Source organism: Berghia stephanieae, chromosome 1 (assembly GCF_034508935.2).
Source record: "Berghia stephanieae isolate SIO BIC M18660-M18661 chromosome 1, UCSD_Bste_1.3, whole genome shotgun sequence".
Classification (NCBI taxonomy): Eukaryota; Metazoa; Mollusca; class Gastropoda; order Nudibranchia; family Aeolidiidae; genus Berghia; species Berghia stephanieae.
The window spans coordinates 22,805,857-22,815,856 of record NC_088360.1 but is presented as its reverse complement, the minus strand read 5'-3'; the positions used below and the strand labels follow the sequence as shown (position 1 = coordinate 22,815,856).

General features: G+C 38.0%; 1 protein-coding gene across 4 annotated transcripts in view; it reads left to right on the top strand.

Annotated features, from left to right (window-relative positions):
* Positions 1 to 10,000, top strand: part of LOC144970464 (muscle-specific protein 300 kDa-like) — a 503,594-nt gene that overhangs the window by 252,400 nt on the left and 241,194 nt on the right. For all 4 annotated transcript variants that reach the window (XM_078910148.1, XM_078910139.1, XM_078910156.1 and 1 more), the window contains 4 exons: positions 1,938 to 2,099; positions 3,096 to 3,272; positions 4,385 to 4,561; positions 6,551 to 6,667. In XM_078910148.1, the coding sequence (XP_078766274.1) occupies positions 1,938 to 2,099; positions 3,096 to 3,272; positions 4,385 to 4,561; positions 6,551 to 6,667 (633 nt within the window). The remainder of the gene's footprint in view (positions 1 to 1,937; positions 2,100 to 3,095; positions 3,273 to 4,384; positions 4,562 to 6,550; positions 6,668 to 10,000) is intronic.

The following is a 10,000-nucleotide window of genomic DNA, read 5'->3' as shown; positions in this document are numbered from 1 at the left end:
AATATATAATAATAATAATAATAATAATAATAATAATAATAATAATAATAATAATAATAATAAATAATAATAATAATAATAATATAATAATAATAATATAACGATAATGATTTAACGATAGTCAGTAGGTTTGAAAATTGATTTTAGAACAGCATGGCTTCAGACCATCAAGAAATATTTAGTTGGCATGAATAAAGTCATAAAAAAAGTATTTATTAGGATTTCGAGGTTTTAAAAAAAGAAAAAAGATTAATTGGGATCCTGAAAGGTATTGGAATTATTAACAAATTGAAATCTTAGTTGATTTCAAAATGATGTCTTGTTTAGAATGATTGAAGACACTATAAGAACAATAATATGGGACAGCGTGGCTCAGCGGTATGACCTTTGCTTCGTACCCGAAAGGTACCGAGTTCGACTACCCGTCGCGTTGTGTGGCCTTGAGCAAGTCACCTAGCCTTAGCTCACTTTGCGGCGCTGCACTGCGGCTGACGCCTGGGTTATTCCAGTCTTACCTTGGAATAGACCCTAAAGAAAAATTCCCCCTTAGGGATGAATAAAGGGAATTTATTTTATTTTTATTTAATATGCAAGAAGCAGCAGAATTTCAATAAAAAAAAAAATAAAAAACATCAAAAACGATTAGCCATTTCCCGACAGAAATGAATTTATAATTCAGAGTAACTTTAAAGATGAAAAGACAGACGCCCCGAGTGGAAGAGTTTTACCTTTAAGACGAGCTACCCTTTGGATGACGTCGAAAGCTATCCAAATTTACAATCGGATCATCCATTTATTGGCAACTCTCACGCAGCGTGCACATTTCTTTAATAATAAAAAAATAAATAAATTTCCTTTATTCATCCCCAAGGGGAAATTTGTCTTTAGGGTCTATTCCAATGGAAGACTGGAATAACCTAGGCGTCAGCCGCAGTGCTGCGCCGCAAAGTGAGCTAGGGCTAGGTCACTTGCTCAAGGCCACACAACGCAGCGGCGGGTGATCGAACTCGTTACCTTTTGGGTACGAAGCAAAGACCGTACCGCTGAGCCACGCTGCCCCTTTATTCAGAAGTATCTATCTAGGGGATTTTGTCTTTGCATAAAATCCTGCCAAAAAAATGCAATCGTAAATTTTTAATGAAAACGCAATCTTTAACTCACTCAGTACCAGAGATTTTTGCTACTTTTCGAAATTGGAAAAAAATAAAATTAAAATGAGCATGTGCTAAGATAGTTTTATTCAACTATCACTAACATGCAAAAACTAAAAACATTAGCTTTGATACTACGCCTATAATTTGTCTCAGGAAATGTAATAAATAGGCATGGGATAAAAGTAACCCGGGTAAACAACGGATATAGTCGGTGTTAGGGTTGAGTGAGTTAATTCAATTGTTTTCACAACTCCAACTACTTCTACTTTACAAGACGTTTCATTCCTTCTACTCCGACATAATATTTCTTTCTTTTTTGATGCATCTACTTAATTGCCTTGTTCCACATGTTCGAACACGGAACTAGATGAGACCATTTTTTTCTTCTCCAAAATGTCTGGTCATGGGTCAAAATGCCATTAACTGCAAGGAATTTAAATTGTTTAAAAATTGAGCTTTTATATAGCGCAATATCCACTAAATGTGCTCAAAGCGCTTTACAAAGGGTCCCTGGTTAACAGCAACATTTAACATGTAGGTCGAGACATGGCGCCTGTTAGGCGATATTGCAATTTTTCGGACAAAGACAACGCTGTTAACGGCCAGGTACTCATTTTACACCTGAGTTCGGTGAGAGAATGTGAGTAAAGAGTCTTTTCCAAGGACTCAACTATGCGTCGAGCGAGGCTCGAACCCAGGACCTTCCGATGCGAAAGCGAGTGTCATATCACTAGACTACATAGCTGCACAATTACAGTTTGTATTGTTTGTATATCACGACAGGATCGTCTTGGTGAAATCCTGAAGAAGTGGCAGGAATACAAGGAGCTGCTGGACAGCTCTCATGAATACCTCATCAACGATTTCCCGACCTGGCTGGCTGGCGCTGAGAAGAATGTACCCGATACCCTGGACGATGCCCAGAAACAGAGAGAAGCTACGCAAGTAAGTTGTGGTGAATTCCTCACCTTTAAATGTTCGGCAACCATCAGTATGGGAGTAGTAATGGTGGAACGGAGCGTTTTAACCTCGAATAGTACCAGGATTTTTGGGAGTTTTAAATTCAAAACATTCTGAAAGCATTTTTGGAATCCCGTTTTCATTGATTTTATTTTCTTTGATTATTTTGTGACATTTATACAAAAAAAAAAAAAGACTGTCGATAAGATATTGTAAATGGTATATTGTTCTAAAATATAAATTTTAAATACTCTCCATTCGTAATACATAATTATTTATTTTATTGAACCAGAAGTATTCAAGACCAATAGGGTTTTATGTTTTGTGGGGGGGGGGGGGGGGGGGAGATCACGATTTTCAAATCAAAAACTAGCTTTTAACAATCCCTATCCTGTTGTACAGTTATTGTGTGTTGAAAACTCTAGTCTAGAAATTAATTAGAAATCACTTGTGTTTTAGAAATGAAAATATAATTAGTAATGTGCTAAAATATGATATAGTAAATATTTCTTCCTAACATTTCTTTGTGATATTGAAAACAATGTCGGTTGTTGTTTTTTTTATCTCACCTTACCAACCAACTTGGTAATAAGTCTCCTTTCCTCTGTCTGACGGTGGTTCTTTCTTGACCCAGAAAAGTGAGTGGAGCAGGCACTTATGTTGATAACAACAAGAAATGAAGTGAGTAGGAAAGTGCCAGAAGCCGATAGAGAATAAAAATTTCGCGGCGGCGATGAGGGTTCGAACCCGCGACCTTACTGATACGACAACTCCGCCTGGCAGGGGAGAGCCCTTTCCTACTCACTTCATTTCTTGTTGTTATTCTTTTTGACCACTGTCATCCATTCATCAGAGATGGACTGTCAAGAAGAAGAGACGTATTCTTCAATAGCTCCCCTTGTGTATCTTATTATAATAGTATTGCTATCTTCATGTCATGACAAAATGGGTGATACGTAGATCAACATATCTACTTCACAGGCTGAATTGGAGAAACTGTACTCCACGAAGCAAGAGCTCCAGACCGCTGTCCGGCAATGCCAGAGCCAGAATATGGGCAGTACGGAAAACTTGGACAAAGCAGACGAGGATGTTCCCTCAGAGACAACACAGTTTGCTGAGCAGGTCAACTCGGAGTTGAATGCATGTGTCAATCAGGTAGGATTTATCTGAATAACTGATTCACCACCAAGGGCAGCTATACTAAAGCCCTCCTTGTTCACCACCAAGGGCAGCTATACTAAAGCCCTCCTTGTTCACCACCAAGGGCAGCTATACTAAAGCCCTCCTTGTTCACCATATATACCGAATCAATGCTTAGTTTATTGTTGTCATCTCGTTATATATGTTTTTATATATGTTTTTTTTTATTGCTGAACGTATACAATTAAAACAGAGAACGACCAAGCTTCTTCTTTGTTTATGAAATAGTTATTTAATAAATAATTTCACATCTTTATTGATAAAATTAATAAAGATGAGAGAAGATAGATTGAAATGGTTCGGACATGTAAAGAGACGAGAAAGGGAGTACGTGGGAAGGAAAGTATTGGACTTACAAATAGTGGAAAAGAGGAAAAAGGGACGCCCAAAGACTAGATGGTGGGATAAGGTAAAGGATGATATGAAAGAATTGGGCCTGGAGGAAGGAAATGCGCTGAACCGAGATGCATGTAGATGTGGCATTCATTATGACAACCCTGCAAAATGCGGGATAAGCTGAAAGAAGAAGATAAATAATTTTAGAAATAAGTGATTGCCAGTTTGAATAAAAGTCTAATCAATACGTGCCCCATAAGAAAATACACACAAACCCCTTGTGATTTTTTGAGGCCACTTGCAGCCTTGAGATTTTTCAACAGTAGCACATTAGAACTTGAACGACCAATTGTTTGTTTGTTTTGAACTTAGGTACATAATTATTCATATCAAGGGTTTAATACATTCTTGGATTATTACTATTTTATAACAGCTTACACAATTTAAAAAAAATTCCTATGTATTCGTCTCATCTTGTAAAGTGTAAGACCCCTATAGGGAATGAGATTAGCGGAAGAGTAGCGTCCCTTGATTGGACGTCACCCATAGTCTATGACGTCACCGGCAGAAAAGTTATTAGAGAGAGAACGTCATGTTGGTTGTGCGCATGCGTCTCTCGTCTATGGGTAACGTCCAATCAAGAGACGCTATTCTTCCGCTAATCTCATTCCCTATTGTGATTATCGTGTTAAACGTGCTGGTAAAATCCAATACTTGAAATCTCTTTGAAGGCCGAGAAGAGACTGGATAGGCTCCGAGACACGATCAAGAAATGGGATTCTGTGGATCGCATGCGCCATGACTTGAGACAATGGCTGAAGAAAAAGCAACAAGACTTACAAGAGATGGAAAGTCAGCCTGCCAAAGTACACTCCGAGGCGGCCGAGCTGGACGTGGAGAGGTTTAAGGTACGTAATCAGTCACGTGATCATGTTAGTTAATTAGCTAATCAATCAATCAATCAACCTGCAAACAATGAGCAATCAATCTATCAGCATTCAATCATACAGTCAACCATTCAATCATACAATCAACCATTCAATCATACAATCAACCATTCAATCATGCAATCAACCATTCAATCATACAGTCAACCATTCAATCATTTAATCAACCATTCAATCATACAATCAACCATTCAATCATACAATTAACCATTCAATCAAACAGTCAACCATTCAATCATACAATCAACCATTCAATCATACAGTCAACCATTCAATCATACAATCAACCATTCAATCGTACAATCAACCATTCAATCATACAGTCAACCATTCAATCATACAATCAACCATTCAATCGTACAATCAACCATTCAATCATACAGTCAACCATTCAATCATACAATCAACCATTCAATCATACAGTCAACCATTCAATCATACAATCAACCATTCAATCGTACAATCAACCATTCAATCATACAGTCAACCATTCAATCATACAATCAACCATTCAATCATACAGTCAACCATTCAATCATACAGTCAACCATTCAATCATACAGTCAACCATTCAATCATACAATCAACCATTCAATCATACAATCAACCATTCAATCATACAATCAACCATTCAATCATACAATCAACCATTCAATCATACAATCAACCATTCAATCATACAATCAACTATTTAAGCATACAATCAACCATTCAATCATACAAACTATTTAGCATACTAACCACTAACGCAGAAAAATGAGTGGAGCAGGTACTTATGTTGATAACAACAAGAAATGAAAAGAGTAGGAAAGTGCCAGAAGACAATAGAGAATAAAAATTTCGCGGCGCCGATGGAGGCTCGAACCTGCGACCTTACTGGTACGACAACTCCGCCTAGCCGGGGAGAGCGTGACTCTACCGTATGAGCCATCCACGAAATCTTTATTCTCTATTGTCTTCTGGCATTTTCCTACTCACTTCATTTCTTGTTGTTGAGTACTAACGAATCATTCTACCGACGATAAAACAAGGATAATCCGTTCTACTCAAATTTGAAAATGCCCACGTGAGCCAGTCAAAATGTAACCACCATATCAGGAGTAAATATACACACATATACGACGTTTCGACCTTATGCCTTTGTCAGAAAACAGTCAAAACGTGCATACAATGAAGAGAGATAATATTCTATAAAAAAATTATATTTATATAATGAAATAGAATTGTGAATGAACAAAAAAAAAGGGGGGGGGGGGGTGATTTAAGAAAGATGTGTGTGTGTGTGTGTGTGTGTGTGTGCAAGGGAAACTAGAGAGCGAGAGAGAGAGAGAGAGAGAGAGAGAGAGAGAGAGAGAGAGAGAGAGAGAGAGAGAGAGAGAGAGAGAGAGAGAGAGATGAAATGTAAGTTTGAAAATAGAAAACTGGTATACGTTAGTTAGAAATAAGTCGAAATTCTAAGAATTTGAGAGACTGATAGAGTTTCTACTTCCCCCATCCCTTCAAAAAGGTGAATAGCTGTATTTGTGTATTGTTTCACGTTATGTTCATATGTACTCCTGATATTTGTATATACCTACCGTCTATCCATCCTTTTCACATTCAATTTATACTTAGTAATTTTTATCAATTTCAAAATAGTTGTATTTTTATTTGCTGTATTTAAACTGCTGAAAAAAAAAATCAGAAAAATGATTAAACTCATAAGTGAATAAAACACAGCTTTTGAAAGTATTTGAGCTTAGAATTATGGTCTGTTTCATCTAGCATCAAAACTTTTATTTTGTTCAACAACGATTGTAAAGTAGTTACTATTAGATTCTACGAGCCAGCTGTATAGATTGTGTTTATATTTTCCCCTAGCAGAATCTGGTATTGTATTTCATGAAAGTTGAATCTAACAAAAGTGACACAAATTTATGCTACAATCATTTTTGTGTTGCCCTGCTACAGACATTTCAGGATGAGGTAAAAGCCAAAGGTCCTTCCATTGAGGAACTACAGAATTTCTACAAGACTTTGACCCAACACAATCCATCCTCTGTGGACCCCGTCATCAGAGCCATCCAGGTAATAGAATTAAGTGTCAATATAGGCCTGTTTTGTTAAGAATCGTTAATGACGAAAAGAAATACCAAAAGAATTCTTCTTCTTCTAGGTTCCATGCCTGGTCCAGGCTTCGGATACTGCATGAATTATCTCTCTCCATTCCTCCCTGTCTCTTGCTTTTTCAAACAGCTCTTGGATTGTTAGGTTGGTGAAGCCCTTCAGTTGGTCTATGAGTGTTTTTCTTTGTCTCCCCCGGGCACGTTTACCAGGTATTTTTCCACAACTTGCCAGGTATTCATTCTTATCTTTCCTTACTATGTGTCTGAAAAAGGATAGTTGTCGATCCACTATTAAGGGCATTAGTTTCCTTTGTTGGTATGTTTGTTTTAGCACTTCTTCGTTCGTTTTGTGTGCGGTATACGATATTCTCTGCATCCTTCTCAAGCACCACATTTCAAAAGCTTCAATGTTCTTTTGTGTTTCTGCATTTGTAGTCCAGCTTTCGCATCCGTAGAACAAGATTGGCCACACGTAGCACTTCAAGACTCGGAATCTAATCCCGAACGACATCTGTTTGTTTTTCAAAATGTTTCCCAGGTCCATGAAGGCCTGTTTGGCTTGAGTTATTCTTGCTCGTATGTCTCGGTTACATCTTCCATCTGTTGTCACTATTGAACCTAGGTATTTAAAACTTTCTACGTTGGTAAGCTGCTCGCCGTGAATCGTTATATTGCAGGTGTTGTTGTTTTCGGGGTTTTTCTGTATTACCATGCATTCTGTTTTGGTGATATTCACTTCCATTCCCTTGGCTTCACTATCTACTACCACCTTGTCAACAATCTTTTGAAGTTGGATTTCTGATGTTGCAATGAGTACCGTATCGTCTGCGTATCTTATATTATTTATGTTGTGACCTCCTACTTTTATTCCCTCCATATTATTTATGCCCCTCATGATTGTTTCTTGGTATAGATTAAACAGATCTGGTGAGGCAACACACCCTTGACGGACTCCTTTCTTAATAGGAATGGAATTTCCTGTAGAGTTTCCGATTTTGATAGATGCCTGCTGGGTGTAGTATAATGTTTGCATGAGTCTGAGGTCTTTCTCATCAGCGCCAATGGAGTGCAGTTGTTTTAGTATTTCTTCGTGGCGTACTCTATCAAAAGCTTTTTTTGTAGTCGACAAAACAGAGGTATAGTGGGGTCTGAACCTGTATAGCTCTTTCACTTAAAACACGGAGGAGGTATATTGCGTTCCTTGTCCCTCTGTCAGGTTGGAATCCATATTGTTCTTCTGCGATTTCGGGGTTAATCTTATTCCTTAGCCTGTTGATAATTATACGCAACAGTATTTTGTTGATGTGACTTATTAAACTTATAGTTCTAAATTTTCGCATCTGACTGCACCTGCTTTCTTTGGTATTGCTATGAAAATAGAGTTACAGAGATCTTCTGGAATTTTCCCAGTATTGTATATATTGTTGAATAATATGTGAAGTTCATCAATTGCTAGATCTCCTAGGCTTTTTAATACCTCTACAGATATTTCATCAGGGCCTGTTGCTTTACCATCCTTCATTCGTTCCATGGCATGTTCAATTTCACTTTTGGTGATGTTTGGTCCGCTTAATGGTTCTTTGAATTTCAGTGGTGGTTCATTTCTATTTGGATCATTGTACAGTTCGCCTATGTATTCTACCCATCGGCTTTCTATATGTTGTTCTTCAAATAGCAGTTCCCTTGTTTGTTTTGGATACAACTTCTGCTGCTTTGCTTTTCCTTTTCCCTGATAGTTCTTTTATTCTTTGGTGAGCTTGTTGGGGGTTGGGTTTGTATTCTCTTTCGATTTCGCAGCATTTCCAGTCTAGATAGTTCTCGTGTGCCTCGATGCATTTGGATTTAATGTGGTTGTTCAATGTTTGGTATTCTGCAGACCCTCTGTTGCATTTTCGTCTTTCTTCAAATAGGTTTAGAATTTCATTTGTCATCCATTCCTTTTTGCTGTTTGTTTGAGCTATTGGTAAATGCTTTTCTGTAGTTGCTTTGACACACTTTTGGAATATATCAAATTGTTTTTCACATTTTTCGTTATCAGGTTCACTTTGGCTTTGTATCATGAGTGCATTTTCAAATTCTTCTCTCATTTTTGTTTGTATGCCATTGTCTTTGCATAACCTGTAATCCCTCTTTATTCTACCAGCTGTTCTCTGAATAGCTTTAAACTTTATCCTTACTGTACAAACAACTGGGACATGGTCACTGTCTACATCGGCGCCTGGGTAGGTTTTGCAATTTAATATGCCATTTCTGAATCTTGATGATACTGCTATAAAGTCTATCTGGTTCCTTGCTCTGTCCCCTGGTGATTGCCATGTCCAGGTTCTTCTTGGGTGTTGTTGAAACCAGGTGTTTGAAATCGTTAATTTATTTGTTCTACACCAATCTGCCCAGATGTTTCCTCGTTCATTTCTGTCTCCGAGTCCATGTGGTCCGATTATGTCACCATCTCTGCCTCTGCCAATCTTAGCATTTAGGTCCCCCATTACCATAAGGACTTCTTGTGATTTACACATTCGTTTTGCTTTGTCTAGTGAATGGTAAAACTCTGTCATATCTGCATCTGTCGCCTCTTCTGTTGGTGCATAAACTTGAATAATATTGGTGTCAACTACAGGTCCTCTTAGCTTAACCAGCAAAACTCTGTCTGAGATTGCTACGTGCCCTTTGTAAAATTTGGTTGATTTTTGGTCTAAGATCATCCCTACTCCTTTTTGGAAAGAGGTTCCACCACTCCATATGATCTTATATGTCATGTTGTTTTCTTGTTTTGACATGGTTCCCTGCTCTTTCCATCTCATCTCTGCCAGGCCAAGAATATTTATTTGGAGCCGTTTCATTTCTTTTAGAATGTTGTTTAGTTTTCCTTTTTGGGCACAGGTCCTGACATTCCATGTCCCAATTTTGGTTTTGTCACATTTGTTAAATTTATTTCGCCTAGTAACTGGCTGACGGTTCGGTGTGACCTGACGAACATCACGCTCCCAACCGAGCGAGGCAGCAGTCTTCCGTGAAAACATGCTCCCCTTTACGCTGTCACCCTTTAACTTTTTGGACTTATTCATGCAGTTAACTCGGCAAAGTTACAAGAATGGTTTGCCATTGCCTATTCTTGTCGCCCTCTGCAGTTGGCCAGCTTGACCTGTTACCGTTCGACACCACGAGGAGGTTGCAGTAGGGCTTGATGATGATCTATCTTTGCAGACTTGGCATCATCCATTTGTCGAACACCAAAAGAATAGGAATCTAATAATATACTTTCTGCAATGATTTCTTTCCTATCATCTGTCGCTTT